The sequence below is a fragment of the Clavelina lepadiformis genome, chromosome 1, assembly GCF_947623445.1.
Source record: "Clavelina lepadiformis chromosome 1, kaClaLepa1.1, whole genome shotgun sequence".
Taxonomy (NCBI): Eukaryota; Metazoa; Chordata; class Ascidiacea; order Aplousobranchia; family Clavelinidae; genus Clavelina; species Clavelina lepadiformis.
In genome coordinates, this window is record NC_135240.1 from 27390403 (window position 1) to 27407793 (window position 17391).

Consider the following 17391-nt stretch of genomic DNA (forward strand, 5'->3'; position numbering starts at 1 on the left):
TTACCAGGTGATTTCATAGCATCCGAGTTTAAACTGTGTATAATTCCCATTGCCAACGTTTAGTTTATCGTTTGCGATTCTGACCTATTTGTGTATATTTTGTTGAATACTTCCGCTCACATCGCCCCGCTTTATAAACTCGTGCTAAAATGCGAGTAACCGCGCAGACAGAGATATCGAATCGTACGAACGTATTACGTCAGTCGTGTTAAAATGTAATTTGTTAGACTTGTTTTAATTGGTGAATGCTAAGTTTGTGCTTGTGTCATAATAATCGGAACCTGTACAGTTCCTACAATAAAGGATTGTTTTCTGATAAACTGTATCTGTTAATCGTAATAGCTTTCGGCTAGTAGCAGTAGTAACACGTTAAGGTTAGAGATTTCTAACCGCACGCAACCACGGAGTCAGATCATTAATTCGGCAGGTAAACTAAGACCGAATAGTATAAGATAAGCAGAAACTCCGCAAAGTAAACCGCAGGTCCTGATTTCAGATTGTCATTCATGGGAATGTGAATGGTTTAGAAGTTGTCGTCAACAAATATTAATTGTCCTCAACTTTCGAGTACCCAAAATATGATACTCGAGAAAAGTAGATTTTCAACATAAATACAAAACATTAACTGGGACATGTTGAAACGTAATAGCATGGAACAATGGAGTGTATGCTACTTTATAAAGGAAAATATAGAAATGTAATCCACACAATCTTTCAATAAATCGCTTGTGTATAAGGCGGGTTTCATTAATCACTATTAGCCATTAGTTGAAAAATATTTACCTCAGATTTGGCTGTGAACAATATGTGTCACAAACACACTTTAAATACGCTATAATCTCCCATGCTTACAGTAGTTATTACATCTTTGGCAATTCTCCAATTCATGTTTCCTGTATGGCCTATTTTTGGGGCTTGCAGTTGGTCAATCAATTACATTTTGAATTTGATGTTGGTTGAAATGGAGTAGTCATGTATGGTTGCTATATATAGTTTTCAGATGTCTTTTTTCCATAGTTCTATGTCACAGCCTTAAGTCACATATACCATTATTGGTATAAATGACGTAGTTGAACAATCTGGCTAAGTTTCAGTTCCAGGTTTCTCAAGCTTCAGAATATTTTCTACGATCATGGTCAGGAAATTAATACCAAATTTATCAACGAATTGTTATTATCCGGTTTTCAATGTACGTGAGAAATGCTAGCCAATTAATTTATTGCTATAGTACGTATATACAGTCAAATCCGCTTAATTCGGACACTTTGGTTCCGCTCACTTTTGGCCGAATTAAGCGGAGAAACGGCTTTGTCCGATTTAAGCGGAAAATCAATTGTTCGTTTCATAATCATGCATAAAGGCAAAAAACGCATTTAAAATACTGTAGTGTTGCGTAATAAATGAATTGCAGCTGCGCTATACTACAGTAACTGGCACTGATCGCATAAAACGTCTTCGTTTACTTTAGTGAGCAATTTCACTTTTTGTGCTAAACTTTTTTGTACCATTTTGTCCTACAAGATGGACGCGATTGTACCGAAGTAAAAGCGACTATGAAGCTGGCACGGCCTTATATGAGTTCATTGTCGATTGTTACTGCATGGATCGTCATTGTTTCACCATAATCGCTCATAATGCAATTGCATCTTGTGTTAAAACGAACGAAGTACTGTTTATTGTGTCATAACCTAACGATGGAATTGCGAACCTGTGTCCGAATTAAGCGGAGAATTGTCCGAATTAACAGGAGTTTTTTACGTTCAATTTTTACTTTTGTTCTGTTCCCGAGCATTTTGGCCGAATAAAGCGGTTGTCCGGGTTATCCGGTGTCCGAATTAAGCGGATTCGACTGTACAATTTGTATATTTTGTCTGTATTGTTATGCTTTCAAATATTCACTCATGCAGTTGTTCTAATTCCGCTAAGTCTATATTTATCTAGAATTCTGTAAGCAGTACTTATAAATAAAACTATTGAAAGAACAGTTTCTGAGTGGAATTAAGATCTATCAGTCATCTTATCATAAGACGCAACCAGATCGGAATTGAAAGTTGACGCTGATGTTTCAATATCGTTGGAATTGATCTACTATCCCTACATCAGTAGATGAACCAAGCTGTGATTTTAAAACGGATGAATCAAGATTCATTATGTAGTCAGACATTTGATCATTACAACGCCATTGGCTTAACTCAAACTTTTTTTTGCGCCAGTCGGCCAGTGGTTGCTTAGCGACTATAAAGTTGTGTGTTAATGAAACTGTTATGCAATGAACTTTAAATTCTACAAATCAACGAGCTATGCACAGAACAAAAGCATTGTTGCTTACGATCTGCACAGCGCACTCAAGAAAAACCTTTTTTAGTTTTTAACTACACCAAGGAGTTCATGTTTTAATGATTGGTTTCCTATCTATAGTGGCTATAGTGTTCGATAGTCGAGTGGTTTACTGTAGTTAGTGCACATTGGACTCGTCAAAGTCGTGCAAATATTTTACTCAGACTGAAAATAGAGTTAATCATCTCGCACCATCCTGAAAAACGATGATTAAGCAAAGAAAGCTTTTCCGACCATGGACAGATTTGTGAGAATAGCTCCTTTATTATATAACATGTCTCCAAAGCCCAGACTGCAGGGTTTGGCATAGGCGCATTAAATAATGCTTATTGGATTATAAGGAAAAAAGTTTAAAAGATTATTCAAAAATTACAAACTTAAACCGGCTGGCATTTCTTAGCTGGCTGTTGCTACACTTTCTACTATGGTTTGTAGTCTATAAAATAATTAAGTAATTGCTGGAATTTAATGTTGGTAGGCTTGTATGAATTAGCATATGGTGAGTGTTTTACTGTCAGGTACATGATCTGTAATGTGCGTTGTTTGAATAGCTTGACCATCACCAGTTGGAATTACTTTAAAATGGACTGGGGCGATATGCCGTCTATGGAAGGAAGTAGTCAAATGACGAGGTCCATGCTGGAGATGAGAAATCCAAAATGTTTTGATCTTTCTAAGGAAAAACATCTGGAGGAAATAAGTATCAATGAGAATGAGGCAGACAAAGTGAGTGTTCCAGGATGCCCTTACGTGGAGCACAGCCTTGAACTTGTACATGGAATTAAAAATAAAGAAAAGTTACTCGACGAATGTGTCGATATGAATTCAGCAACGATGACTATCAACAAAGTTTCAGAATTCCGAAACACAATGAATGATCCAGCTAAGAAACAAAATTTTAACAACACTTCCAGCTGCCTTAGTTGTTCCGATGTTGATGACGCTATTGAGTGGGGACTTACTAGGATACTTTTGTGTCACGGTTTCGAAGTTGCATCAAAATCAACCCTCAGCGTTTTGCGTGATGTCGTTAAGCATTACCTGAGTAACATGTGCACCACACTAAGGAGTTTGATTGACAACGAAGCATTGACAGGTCGCACTGGTTTCTATGATTGCCTGGATCAACTTCTTCACGACATGAATATCGGAGACATTCATGCACTCACAGACTTCTACGAGAAAGACGTTATCCAGTACCACAAGCAATTGAAGAACAAATATGACAAAGTTCAATCTAATATGGGGGCAGGGTCAAGACTTAACTCCACACATTCAAATGTGAAAGTCGAAGTGATTAGTTCATATGAAGCCAGCGGAAGTGGTAGATGGCGACCGATAACAAAAGCAAATCAACCAACTCGTCACTGATGAGCTAAATGTATTTTATCTGCATAAGATCTCTTACTTGCAATTAATATATGTTTATTCTAATATTATTGGTTGTTTTCAGAAACAAAAACAGAAGCAAGTATCACCTATGTACATCACCAGGGCTAAACCATATCATTGCATCAAAATTGCTGCCACTAGGAACAGACTAATTCAAGAAAAACCTCAACTTACAAAAGAATTTCATCTGAAAAAAGTCGAGACGAGATTTAATTGAACAATTATATTGATAAACAAACACCTTGAACAATCTAGAAGATTCTAATTTCCAATCAAATGAATTTCATTTTTATAAAAATGTCTTTAAAATTATACGTATCTCAGTGGTGAAGCCGGTAATTTAAAAGCAATATTTATGGCATTTTCATGATTCAACATTTTGATGTATAATGCGGACATACAATAGAACTTGCATATAATAGATACAATACAATAGATCACATACAATAGATAATAATTTAAGGCTGACACAGATAAAATTGGTCCATTGAGGGAAACAAAGTTGGCGACAGTATTGAGTAGAAATAAACAAAAGTCGCGATGGATAAACGTTAATAAAGATTATACGTGCCTTGTAATCATGTAGTAAACCATGCCTTGGACTGCAAGGTATGATTTTTCGAACTAAAGCAGTGTATGGGAAACACTGATGCGCAGTTTTAGCACCGAAGATTCATCGTTGCATCTTTAGACACCAGTTAAAATTTTAGCTACAGTTCCAACATCAGCATTTCCACCACAGAGAACAACCCCAATATTCTTGACGTCACCGTGCATGCCTTTCGCTTTTGAGAACTTCTCATTGATGATGGCCGCGATGCCCACACCTGATGTTGGTTCAATTACAAGCTTAGCTCTTTCCCAAACCAGCCTTGTTGCCTCTATGATTTGCTCTTCTGACACAGTGATGACATCATCCACCAGATCTCTTATAATGGGCCAGGCATTTTCACCAATTGTCACTTTAACACCATCGGCAATTGTAACAACAGGATGGTCCACTGGTGTGATGTAGCCGTTACATTTTGATAAGTAACAATCGTTTGCTTTTTCTGGTTCAGCAGCATAGATCTTGATTGAAGGTTTGATGTGTTTTGCAGCGATGGTGATGCCACTTATCATTCCTCCTCCTCCAACTGGAACTACAATTGCGTCAAGATCAGGATTTTGTTTCAACATTTCAAACGCAATCGTACCTTGACCACTGATTACTTCGGCTGTCTGACTTGCGTGGATGAAAGATCCCCCTTTTTCACGACATACTTTTTCTGCTCCTTGCTCTCGAGCTTTCTCAGTTGGTGCGCATTCCACAACGAAACCGCCGTAACTCTTCACTGCATTTTTCTTGCACTCCGGGGCATTGCTTGGCATCACAATATATGCAGGTATGTGGAAATTGTTAGCAGCTTTTGCCACGGCCTGTCCATGATTTCCACTGCTGTGTGTGACAATGCAGTCGGGTTTGTTTTTCCTTTTCACAAGAGAAGCGACCGCATTTGTTGCTCCTCTGATCTTAAATGATCCGGTTTTCTGCAAGTTTTCTGTTTTCATAAATACATTTCTTCCACATAACTTGTCAATAAACGAACAAGTCATCAATGGTGTCTGATGAACGTAAGGTTTTATAACAAAGTGCGCTTTTTTTACATCGTCAAAAGAAATGCAATAATTTCCTGCTTCTGTGGCAGTGGGTGAAATATTAACAGTGCTCATTTGCAGAGTTCTTGCAGACAGAAACTTCCCAAAATTCTTAAACTTATTAGTTGAAACAGCATTCATTCGCTTATCCCTTAGTTAAGAAAAAATAACATTATAAATATACCGTTAACAGGTCTAGTACAGAAGTGCACAACCACAGGATGCCTTTGAATACTATATCCAGCTACTGAAACTGTGACACCATCTGGTTGTGCACTTGTATATTAGGCCTAGGTCCAATATTACTATTCTTTATAAAACATAAAAAACACCATTTATGCAAGGTAAACTTTTTTTTTAAATTATCGTAAATGGAAGAATTCTTTACACACAGAACCGTAAAATGCTTTGAGTCACACGTGATTCTTTTCAGTGCACTCACCCGATTCGTCTGCTTTCAGCCCATTAAAATGGGTGAAAATGCGGTAATATTTTCCCATTCGAAAAGCAGGAAGTATGCCTTTCTTACCCTAGGCCTAGAGTAAGATATATGCATTTGGAATGGGGAGATGTTTACTTTGGCAGAAATATGGTTTGTGGGAAACCCCGTTGCTGAAAGCAGGTTCGTTTTAATGGGCGGAAAAATAGACGAATGGGGTTAACAAACCATACTTGTGCCGAAGTAAAATTCTCCCCATTCCAAAAGCACATATCTTACTCTAGTGCAGGGATGTCCAACCTGCGGCCCGCCTGAGATTTTTGTGCGGCCCGTTAGTCATTTTCACTCCAAAACTATGTACTTTATGTAGCCTACCATTTTTCTTGAAATTTAATAGGTTCTGCGGCCCATTGAATTATTTCAAGTGACAATGCGGCCCACTTTAATAAAAGGTTGGACATCCCTGCTCTAGGGTAAGAAAGGCATACTTTCAACCATTGGATTAGGATAAAATTTCCGTATTCTGGACCATTTTAATGGGCAGAAAGTAGACGAAGGGGGTGGTGCACTGGTATAGGAGATCACATTGCTCTGTAAATTTTTGGTGAAAATGTTTCAACGAGCATTCTTCTAAACTACTGCGAAATTTCAAGACGTTTCTTTGGTAACTGTGAAGGACGCCTGGCCACACTACCACAAGAAAATAAAGTATACCGAATACGATTTGAAGTCAGCTCTCAGAGAGCTTTCTGGTGAAACATCCTCTAATAAGGATGTAGGCCTAAACGGAAAAGTTACGTTTAAAGCTGTGTCTGAAAAGTATGGTATTCCTATTACCACATTCCATGGTCGCATAAGCGGTAAACTATTTTTAATGATTTTTATAGGTTTATCTAAGTTTTGTCATCTATGAATAAGAAAATTTATCATGGTAACCAACTAATTATCCTGTATAACTGAATATAACATAACCTCGTTAAACTCGTAAAAAGTTACGTAACAAAGTTTTTAAGAAATTCATCTCTAGCTTTGCTGATTGAAGTTCAAGTTTTTAAATGACACTCATGCACTTACATGACAAAGTAAACAAATCTAAAACTAAAAATATTGTTACAAGATGTATGTCAAATAAGGCCTTAAGCATATATGTCTTTGCATCAAGAAAACAATCTTTAAATGTCGTAGCAAAAATGATTTCAAAACATGAATCATTAAACAACAAAATCTTTAAGAATAAAATGTAATTGATACTTAAAAGTAGATTTATGTCCAAATAGCTTTTTAAAATGTCATCATTTCTCTGGTGATCTTTTGTTGTAAACTTTCCAGTGCACTGAGCAATACGACTTCAATCTAAACATCCTCCCACAAAAAAGAACATTGCTATCGTCGCCTTCAGGGGTAAATTGTCACATGATTTCACAAATAGCTTCTATGTGAGAGTCATTTAAAGCAAACACCGCATTTACAAGCATTCTAGCCAGTGTGTAGAGCCATATGACTTTGGAGATGGCCGTCTTGTGAAAATGATTTGAATCAAATTTCACTTTGATAAGGACGCTCTCCAATGTGGACTTTTATATGATGCTGCAAATTGCTGCGTAGTGAAAATTATTTGCAGCAATCATCGCATTGATAAGGACGCTCTCCAGTGTGGACTCTCATATGACGCTGCAAACTGCTGCGTAGTGAAAATTATTTGCAGCAATCATCGCATTGATAAGGACGCTCTCCAGTGTGGACTCTCATATGACGCTGCAAATTGCTGTTGTGTGAAAACGATTTGCAGCAATCATCGCATTGATAAGGACGCTCTCCAGTGTGGACTCTCATATGACGCTGCAAACTGCTGCGTAGTGAAAATTATTTGCAGCAATCATCGCATTGATAAGGACGCTCTCCAGTGTGGACTCTCATATGACGCTGCAAATTGCTGTTGTGTGAAAACGATTTGCAGCAATCATCGCATTGATAAGGACGCTCTCCAGTGTGGACTCTCATATGACGCTGCAAACTGCTGCGTAGTGAAAATGATTTGCAGCAATCATCGCATTGATAAGGACGCTCTCCAGTGTGAACATTCATATGGCGCTGCAAATGGCTATTTTCTGAAAACAATTTGCAGCAAACATCGCATTGATAAGGACGCTCTCCAGTGTGGACTTTCATATGACGCTGTAAACTGCTGTTGTGTAAAAATGATTTGAAGCAAACATCACAATGATAAGGGCGCTCTCCAGTGTGGACTTTCATATGATGCTGCAAATGGCTGTTGTGTGAAAATAACTTGAAACAAACATCGCATTGATAAGGATGCTCTCCAGTGTGGATATTCATGTGAGTTCTCAAATTGCTGTTTCGTGAAAATGATTTGAAACAAACATCGCATTGATAAGGGTGCTCTCCAGTGTGGACATTCATGTGAGTTTGCAAATTGCTCTTTTGTGAAAATGATTTGAAACAAACATCGCATTGATAAGGGCACTCTCCAGTGTGGACATCCATGTGAGTTTTCAAACTGCTGTTTCGTGAAAATGATTTACAACAAACCTGACATTGATAAGGACGCTCTCCAGTGTGGACTTTCATGTGACGCTGCAAATGGCTACTGTCTGAAAACAATTTGCAACAAACCTGACATTTATAAGGGCGCTCTCCAGTATGGACATTCATATGACGCTGCAAACTGCTGTTGTGTGAAAATGATTTCAAACAAACGTCGCATTGATAAGGGCGCTCTCCAGTGTGGACTTTCATATGAGACTGCAAATTGCTGTTGTGTGAAAATGATTTGCAACAAACATCACATTGATAAGGATGCTCTCCAGTGTGGATTTTCATATGAGTTTGCAAATTGCTATTTTGCGAAAATGATTTGCAACAAATTCGACATTGATATGGCTGCTCACCAGTGTGAGTCCTTGAATGAGAATTCAAGTTTGATTTATTTTTAAAAGATTTATCACAAACTTTGCAAAAAAACTGCTTTCCTTTGTCTTTTTCCTTAGTTGCCATCAAACATCCAATGTTGCTTTTAATGTTTTTACAATTTGTCTTTTCTTTATGAGAAAAATTCAAAACTGACATGTTGCAATCGTTGTATTTGTGTACAATCTTTTCATTTAAGTTTTCAGAATCAGCAACGGCGCTTTTGAATTCATTTGCTTCATTCACTGACTGAGGGACAATACTATTTAATATTGGAATACTTTGGTGACCAGCTTCAAGGCAAGATGCTTTCCAATCCTGCATCGATTCTTCTTGGATAGCTCCGATATGAGGAGAAACTGATGCAATCTCTGAATGAACTTCCTTAATACAAATATCAATGACAGACTTTACAACTGATGGTTGCGATATTTCCTCAATTGGCATTGAACTGTTCATGGTTTCAGATTTCTTTGTTTCTGTAAAAAGTTTTGAATACATGTCTTCCATGTTTTCTTGCATTTTGGAAATTTCATTTATCACATCATACCACTCATTGCTTGCAAAATAATATCGACATGCTTACCACTAGGATGACATTCCATAGTAATCTATGAAGTTGCTAGCTAAACAAAACAGAAAATGCTCTTTAATGTAGTGTTGGATGGATACCAATATCTGTAACCTTTTTGCTGTGGAAGTAAATGAACATGAACAGCCTCTCATTGATAACCAAATTGCACCAAATTGACGGACGCTCTCCAGTGTGAACTTTTATGTGAGTTTTCAAGTTGCCATTTTGTGGAAATGATTTGGAACAAATCTGGCCACATATCAATGTTGGTCCGTAAATGAGTTTGCTTTCGGGTTAGGAGATTTTATCACAAACTGAGTAACAGGAATGCTTGCTTCTGTCATTTTAAATAATTGCCATAGAATTGTTAACCTTACTCGTAAAATTGTGATGTTTTTTCAATTTGCATTGGTCTATGCACGGTGTAAATTTTCTTTGTTTCTGTAAGAAGACATTCTAAAGTAAACTATAAAGTTGCCAGCAAAAGAAAATAAAAAGTGATCTTGAAAATTTGTGCTTTACTTTGTGATAATATAATAGTTAATGTAATATGTGGCGTTAAATAACATTTAGAAATTTAGCATTTTCGTCTTTAAATATCGAATCAGCGAAGCATAACACTGCGTGGCGTAATCGATTACTTCCTACTTATCCTACGTGCATTATAAGTTATCAGTCTTCTTGTTATTACGATCAACGTCGCAAAATGTACGTCTTTATGCTGTTGCTGAGCCAATGTTTTATTTAAATGTATTCGTTCAAAAAAGCTTCAATATAATCAGTTTATGCAGTTATCATTCTTGTGTAACCATTGTGAATTCAATTTGAAGAAGTTCAGCTTCACAAGACAATAATTCGTTAAGGTGAAAAATTAATTTTAAGATTGAGAAAAGCAGACAACGACCTTCGAAGACTCATATAACATCGAGGACAATAAACAATTAGACAATCGAACTTTGTATTGGAGTGGCTGGGATCAGTCAAGTTCAACAACCATAAACCAACCATTTCATTACAACTTGCAGCAAGTTTTACCAATGTTTAGAACAGTGTATAGAATCACGATCACTTAGGTCTAACTAAATGCACGGTTTCAAATAATTTGCAAATCAGTTTCCCAGTCCAAACGAACCTGTATAATTTGGGGCCACCCGTTTTCCTACGGTTTTGCCGTGTAGTTTTTACTGTTAAGCCGGACTGCACTAATAAATTACAAATACACTCAGTCTTATTAGATTTCTATGAATAATGAATATTCTCAAAGTTTTATGGGTAATAAAAAATCTGAAAATAAAAGTTAATCTTATAGAATGCCACCTTATATTCTGCTTCTATATTTTACTTTTCACTGGGTTAACACAGTTCAGCCACCATAATCTTTCTAGATTTCTATGATAACATATGTAAATATCAAATTGGGGGAATCCTGAAATGAAGAATGTCAACTGTAAACCATCTGATGTAAGCCACAATCATTGGCACGTATGTTGGTGTGTTATATTTGTATGGTACTGTGCCGCTATTAACTATATTACTATAACGTGTAATTGATGTTTTTTCTCGGACTGAGGAAACCTTTGCACGACTTAAACCAGGCGAGGATTCCTCATTGCTCGAGTGCCGGTTACCGAGCTATCCTTTTGTGCAGTTTCCAATTGTTGCAGGTTTATTGTTTTGTTTTTTGTGTATATTCAAAATCTTGCCCGGATTTAAAACTGACCACTAGATCAACAGCGGTTGTAGACTGTAAATTTGTGTACATGATTTCGTGCCAGTGGCGCAAAAACTAGTGTGGCACAAATGTGCCCGGAGCCTGCTTCACAGGCGCCACGATTTTGTCTCGGATTTGTCATGTGTGCTGTTTGTTGCAAAAAATTGAGCCAAACACGTGGCTCAAATCCGTCGCAGTTGTGGTTAAAATCTGCTATTATCCAGATGCGCCATGCTGATGAATCGCATTTGTTCTTAACTTTTTGCAATTACAATCATTGTTGCACATTTTTATCTAGAACAGAAAATTGCTAATCCATGAGAAGAAGCAGTTGGCTACAATGAAGGAAATGTTGGCTACATACTGAGTAAACCACAGGTCCTGAGATCAGATTGTCATTCATAGGAATGTGAATGGTATTTAGAAGTTGTAGTTGACAAATATTACTTCTCCTGAACTTTCGAATATCCAAAAAATGATACTCGAGAAAAGTAGATTCTCAACATATATACAAAACATTGACTGGGATATGTTGAATGAAAGGTGATAGCATGGAGCAATGGAGTGTATGCTAAGATGGCCGCAATGCCCACACCTGATGTTGGTTCAATTACAAGCTTATCTCTTTCCAAAAGATTGAAAGTGAAGAACCGATGTACAATGCATGGCTTACTTTAAAACAAGCGACTGAAAACGAGAAAAAATGAGAAAAAGTAGAAATTGCTTAGAAAACCAGACATCCAAAGCAGTTAAACGTGAGCTTTTTCAATTGCCCACAATTAATAAAGCAAAGAAAAAAAAGCGTTACCCTTAAACCTATCGTCCGACGATGCAATCGGGCAGCTAGAAGAGAGTTTAAAAAAGGAAGTATAAACATTCGTGAAAAACAGAAAAAAAGGATGAAAGAAAGATTTTGAGACTTTCCAGATCAAAGAACAAAAGAGAACAAAAAAACAAGCAACAAAAAATCAAGAACAAAAAAAGAATAGGAAAGAAGTAATTTCCAAAGGAAATACCGATGTCTTTCTCAGAGGATTTTTGTACAGAATGTGGTGTGCAGTTTTCAAGGGGAAAAGACGAACTCAGGTGGGTAGAATGCGATGATTGCGATAGCTGGCCTTCTCCAACGACAATTTGAATTTTTGCGCTGGTTGCCATTCTTTCTGTTATTATTTTCAAGTTGTTTGCTTTCTGTATTGTGATTGCTTTTAAACGTGATATTTAACTCACTAGTTGCAAATTATTTTGCTGTTTTCGTTAAATTCTTGAAAAAAGAAAACAAACACATTTAATATAAATACAATGCCTCTGATTGCACGTCGATGTTGAACATTAATTGACGATTGTGGATTTGGAAGTTCTTTTATCTTAAGTTTCGGATGTTTTTAGCAGTAAATAAAACGACTCGATGCTTTTGATTTCTCTTAAATCTTGGTTTTGTCTCGTTTTCTTAGGACCTGGTCTTAATATTTGTGTGTAGGCCTATATGGTATTCCGGCTATATGCCATAGGCTATGTTATATGTTATATACTAGGCTTGTATGTCAAATACACGTATTATGCCTAGAAATAGCATTTATGGTATCATGTTTGAGCACGCTCGAACAAGAATAGGACCTTACTTTTCGATTACTACAGTCAATGGAAAAAATTAACGATACGGTTAGAAAACGCCTTTGCTTAGAAACAGCGTACAATACTTCAAAGAATAAAGGTTATGTTATCTATTCGAAACATATATAACTTATTATGCGTTTATTTTCGAAAAATGTCTTTTTTTATGGCAAAAGTTCGACAGGGCTTAAAGCTTAAATGAATATTTGATGTCTATGTAATTAAAATTAATCAATCAGAAAACAGTAAAACTAGCTCGATTAAGTGTGAAATTCATTACATTCGCATACTGGCGGAAAAAATGTTGGTGCAACTTATGCTACCGCCTGAAAACTATTGATTAAAAATTTACGGTTTTAAAGTATAATATAGAGAAAAAAATTACGCTGCTACTGATATAAAAATCAAGGTTGTGTGAACAGTAGAATTTGTTTTATTTATGTTGTACTTCGCGTTATATGAAGTTTTTCGCAAACTGGCTAACTTACCCTAACTTATGTATGCGCACGGTTGATAATAATGTTTATCCGCAGACTAAGGATAGTCATTGCACGACTTAAACCCTGCGTTATTAATCTATATAGCCCAGATTGGAAAAGTTTGGCATTAGCACATTAGCCTAAATTGAGATGTTAGCTGAGCTAGCCTAGGATGTTCAGACATTAGCCTAAAATCCTATAGTTAAGCTTAAATTATCATCGAATAGATTTAACCTTTTTATAATTTTTGTCAGAAATTACAGTAAATATTACACTAAAACACATGTCGTTGCAATTTTTTTGCATTTTTTTACACTAACGATTTTTTTGTCGAAATTTTGCGCTTTCCGGTCTGGTCTTGCAATTTTGGCCTTTTTCAACAAGATCTTAGATGTGCAAATGATCGAAGTGTATTTCAAATGCACACTTACAAGCTGCCAGGTGCTATTTTTGATGCTTTACCAAGCCTCTGTCTGCTAAAACACTTTAAATCTTGTAAAAATGCATAAAAACTGTGTCCATGTTCAACGAAATGCATAAAAAGTTTGGTGCGTCCAAAATTATTCGCTTGAGTCACTTGTGAATGTGTTGAAACTGTAACATTCTAAACACAGTTCGAAACACCATAATTAAACACACGATTTCAATTAAATTTTCAACAGAATGTTAAGGCTTCAACTGAATGTTACAGTTTCATCTCATCCACCAGTAATCAAAGTTATAAAAGAGACCCAAGCTATCAAAGCGAATGATCCAAGTTAACTGGGTGGTCCAAGCGAACCTGTATACTTTCAAGGCACCCTACAAAATTCAATTTAGTGTATATAATTGGGCTCATTAGCACACCTGAAATGGGCTGATGAATATAATTATGATGCCACTAGACCGTGCTTTCGCCTAATTTTGCAGACTGGAGCCATAAAGCCGGAATATGTAACTTGGTAAAAATTTCTGTCTTTTGAATTATTTGATTGTAAGGGACACTGAGTTAAAGGGGTTGATTAGGTTGCATCAAAAAATTTTCTTTGGCTATGAGCAAATTTTTATCAAACAGAGTTTTCCAGTCTAACTCTTTATACCTTGTGCTAAGCCGACAATCTTGAAATAAGATGCAGCGTATTCTCATTTCTATAATGGTTGTTTTTTTTTAACTGAAGTTTGAATAGAAGTGACTTAAAAATGCCATATGCAAATCAGCCAACTGTAACTCTCACAGAGTTAACAGAAGATAATGTCAAGTTCATAGTAGAGGACACCAACCTCAGTACTGCCAATTCTCTACGCAGAGTTTTTATTGCCGAGGTGCGGTGTCGATAAGTCTTCATCTCAAGTCATCTTTTATTCTCTGGCAACATCAGACTGCTTAATTTGTTATACACCAAGCACACAGAATAAAATTTGTGCTTTCCTCATAGCATTACATTGGTGGTTTCGTATACTTTTCTGTTGACTAGTGAAGCGTGTCTTTTATTTCATCAGGTTCCAACGCTGGCCATTGATTGGATACAGATCGAGGAAAACTCCTCAGTTTTAAATGATGAGTTTCTTTCTCATCGAATTGGATTAATTCCTCTTACATCTGATGACATTGTTGACAAAATCCAGGTAACTAGCGGTGATTATTGGCAACATCCTTTCCTGAATAGCTTGCTTGAACTGCATCGATAACATTATTAATTAATAAATAACTATTTGTAATACACTTGTATATTCTGCCATAGTGTATGATAAATAATATTATTGTTAAATTACATTGCACCATATTTTATTTCCTAAATACTAATTCTTAGTATTCTCGAGATTGTATGTGCGATGAGTTCTGCCAGGATTGTTCTGTCGAGTTTTATCTCGATGTCAAGTGCACCAGCGAAGGTACGAGGCAGGTTACTACGAGGGATTTGATTTCTATGAATCCAAAAGTAAGCGCAGACTTTCATATTTACATGAAACATGCATAAAAGCATTATTTCATAAGAACTATATATATGGGTAATCTCCATTTATTACTGTTTTCCAGGTAGTACCAGTTACTTCTCGGTCACGTGGTGACATCGAACAGGACGATATCTTGATTGTTAAACTTCGTAAAGGACAAGCACTTAAGTTCAAAGCATTTGCGAAAAAAGGATTTGGGAAGGAGCACGCCAAATGGCAATGTGTTAGTGCAGTGGCATTTGAATATGACCCCGACAATGCATTGAGACACACGACGTACCCAAAACCTGAGGAATGGCCTAAAAGTGAATACAGTGATCTATTAGAAGAAGATGACAAGCACCAAGCCGAGTATGTAAGATAGGAGATGTGCTAATTGAAACCAGGACTAATTCTTATTCAGCCTTTGAAACAGCGTGCCTTGAAATTTTAGAGAATCTGAGAATATGAGAAACTGCTACATAATTTTTAGCACAAGCTGTCAATTTATAGGGCACTGTGCATCTTGTAAATCCTGAAATGAAGCAGTTATAATAACAATTAATGAATAGCTCTTGAATCAATCTTTGCTTTCCTGTAGTGAAATAATTCAAACATAGTAATGACCCTGCACTAACTGCTACTTTGTTGTCTTAGTTTTGACATCTTCGGCAAACCAAACAAATTTTACTTGAATGTGGAAGCAGTCGGTTCCCTGCGGCCTGAAAACGTCGTTTTAAATGGACTTGCTATACTTAAACGAAAACTGAGTGACCTTCAAACTCAACACAGCCATGAGCTGCAACAAGACGGATTAACCATCAATTAAGGCCAGGATGGTTGTATGAAGCGTTCAACCGATTGCGCTGTCCTAAGAGGATATTGCCGCATGTTGCATCTCAGCATAGCAAGGCTGTGGGATACTTATTATTCTGCATGGAGCATCTCTCTGCAGTGAGTTTCTCACAATTCTACAAACTCGTGTCACCTGGATATTTTTATACTGCTCGCTTTCTATGTTGCTGTCTGTATCAATTTTATGATGGACCAGTTTGTTGTGTGCAACTGCTTTCGGGTTTTTGTTGTGGTTATTAATGACTTGTTCGTTGTTTTAATAATCACAAAGATACGTTTGGTGCCGGTGAATGTTGATTGACAGTGCACAAGAATGGAAACACGAGTTGGCTTCGTTGATTATTATATTTGGGAAGCCTCTTTGTTTCGTGCATGCACTGCTGCATAGGCCTGGCAGATGAGGTTATGTGCATTGATGAACTACCGAGCGATGACGGAGGAAACTGATTCATGGTTTTGGCCGTAACATTGGAAGTAATTTAGAGTGACCCTATCTTCCCTGGACCTTAAGGTGGTGTCAAAGTCCAAAAAATACCATAAAATTTTTGTTTGTTTTTTTATACAGTGAATTTATAAAATTTTGCATCACAATTCAGTATGCTTTGGACAACCATTCCAAAAAATGTCATCAAAAAATCATGATTCAAACTTTTTTAACAGAAACGCAAAATAAACACTAGAATTTTTGGTTTAAAAAATCAATTTTAGCTACTTTCATGCTAATTTTTAGCCAAATTTTGCACGCGTCTTGTGGGGTTGAAGCACGCCAACTGCTAGGGGAACTCCCAGGCTAGAAAAGAACTCCAATCATGCTGTCTTCTGATTGGTCTAAACATGTTTTTTAAATCCCTTAGTACAGGGATGTCCAACCTGCGGCCCGCCTGAGATTTTTGTGCGGCCCGCTAGTCATTTTCACTCCAAGTAGTATTTTGAACTTTCAATCTTACCCTAATTAAAATGTACCAGTCAGCTTTTAGGGGTGCAGTAATAGTATAGTATGGTAGCAACAGGATTATATATAACTATAAGACTCGAAGATGTACCCATTTTTCTTGAAATTTAATAGTTTCTGCGGCCCACTGAATTATTTCAAGTGACAATGCGGCCCACTACAATAAAAGGTTGGACATCCCTGCCTTAGTAGGACGTCCAATAAAATCATAAAGACCTTGTTTTTAAGTGTTTGACGCCTCCTTAATGTATTAAACGTCGTTTATGCCCAAGGTCGTCACAACAGTAGCGTCGCTGGGAATCGAACACAGACCGCATTACTTTCTTTAGCCGAATTGCATCTGGGTCTTCATCTTCTGTAGTTGCCGACCCAACAGGTGTTTTCTACGAAAATGCAGTGAGTTATCTGCATGAGTCCTGGCTAAAGGTTTCAGAACTCAAACAAACACAGTGCTCATTATCAACTACCAGCCTGAATGTTTATCCAACATGTAATCAATTTATTTGACTTGACACAGATATAACTGCAATGTCGTCATAAGACACTTCGTATAGCTAT

General features: G+C 36.9%; 4 protein-coding genes across 4 annotated transcripts; 2 read left to right on the top strand and 2 right to left on the bottom strand.

Annotated features, from left to right (window-relative positions):
* Nucleotides 1-912: 912 nt before the first annotated feature.
* LOC143444926 (uncharacterized) lies at nt 913-3773 on the top strand. Its single transcript, XM_076943722.1, has one exon. It carries the CDS (start codon nt 2806-2808, stop codon nt 3706-3708), a length of 903 nt encoding a protein of 300 aa, XP_076799837.1. The 5' UTR covers nt 913-2805; the 3' UTR covers nt 3709-3773.
* A 149-nt stretch (nt 3774-3922) lies between these two features.
* LOC143444909 (serine racemase-like) lies at nt 3923-5635 on the bottom strand. The gene has a single exon (XM_076943704.1). It carries the CDS (start codon nt 5506-5508, stop codon nt 4417-4419), a length of 1092 nt encoding a protein of 363 aa, XP_076799819.1. The 5' UTR covers nt 5509-5635; the 3' UTR covers nt 3923-4416.
* A 2034-nt stretch (nt 5636-7669) lies between these two features.
* On the bottom strand, nt 7670-10480 carry LOC143444783 (uncharacterized). Its single transcript, XM_076943600.1, has one exon. It carries the CDS (start codon nt 9254-9256, stop codon nt 7670-7672), a length of 1587 nt encoding a protein of 528 aa, XP_076799715.1. The 5' UTR covers nt 9257-10480.
* Nucleotides 10481-13202: 2722 nt separating this feature from the next.
* LOC143444945 (DNA-directed RNA polymerase II subunit RPB3-like) lies at nt 13203-16241 on the top strand. The gene is made up of 5 exons (XM_076943740.1): nt 13203-14414; nt 14592-14717; nt 14903-15031; nt 15130-15398; nt 15684-16241. Exons 1-5 carry the CDS (start codon nt 14292-14294, stop codon nt 15853-15855), a joined length of 819 nt encoding a protein of 272 aa, XP_076799855.1. The 5' UTR covers nt 13203-14291; the 3' UTR covers nt 15856-16241.
* Nucleotides 16242-17391: the final 1150 nt, after the last annotated feature.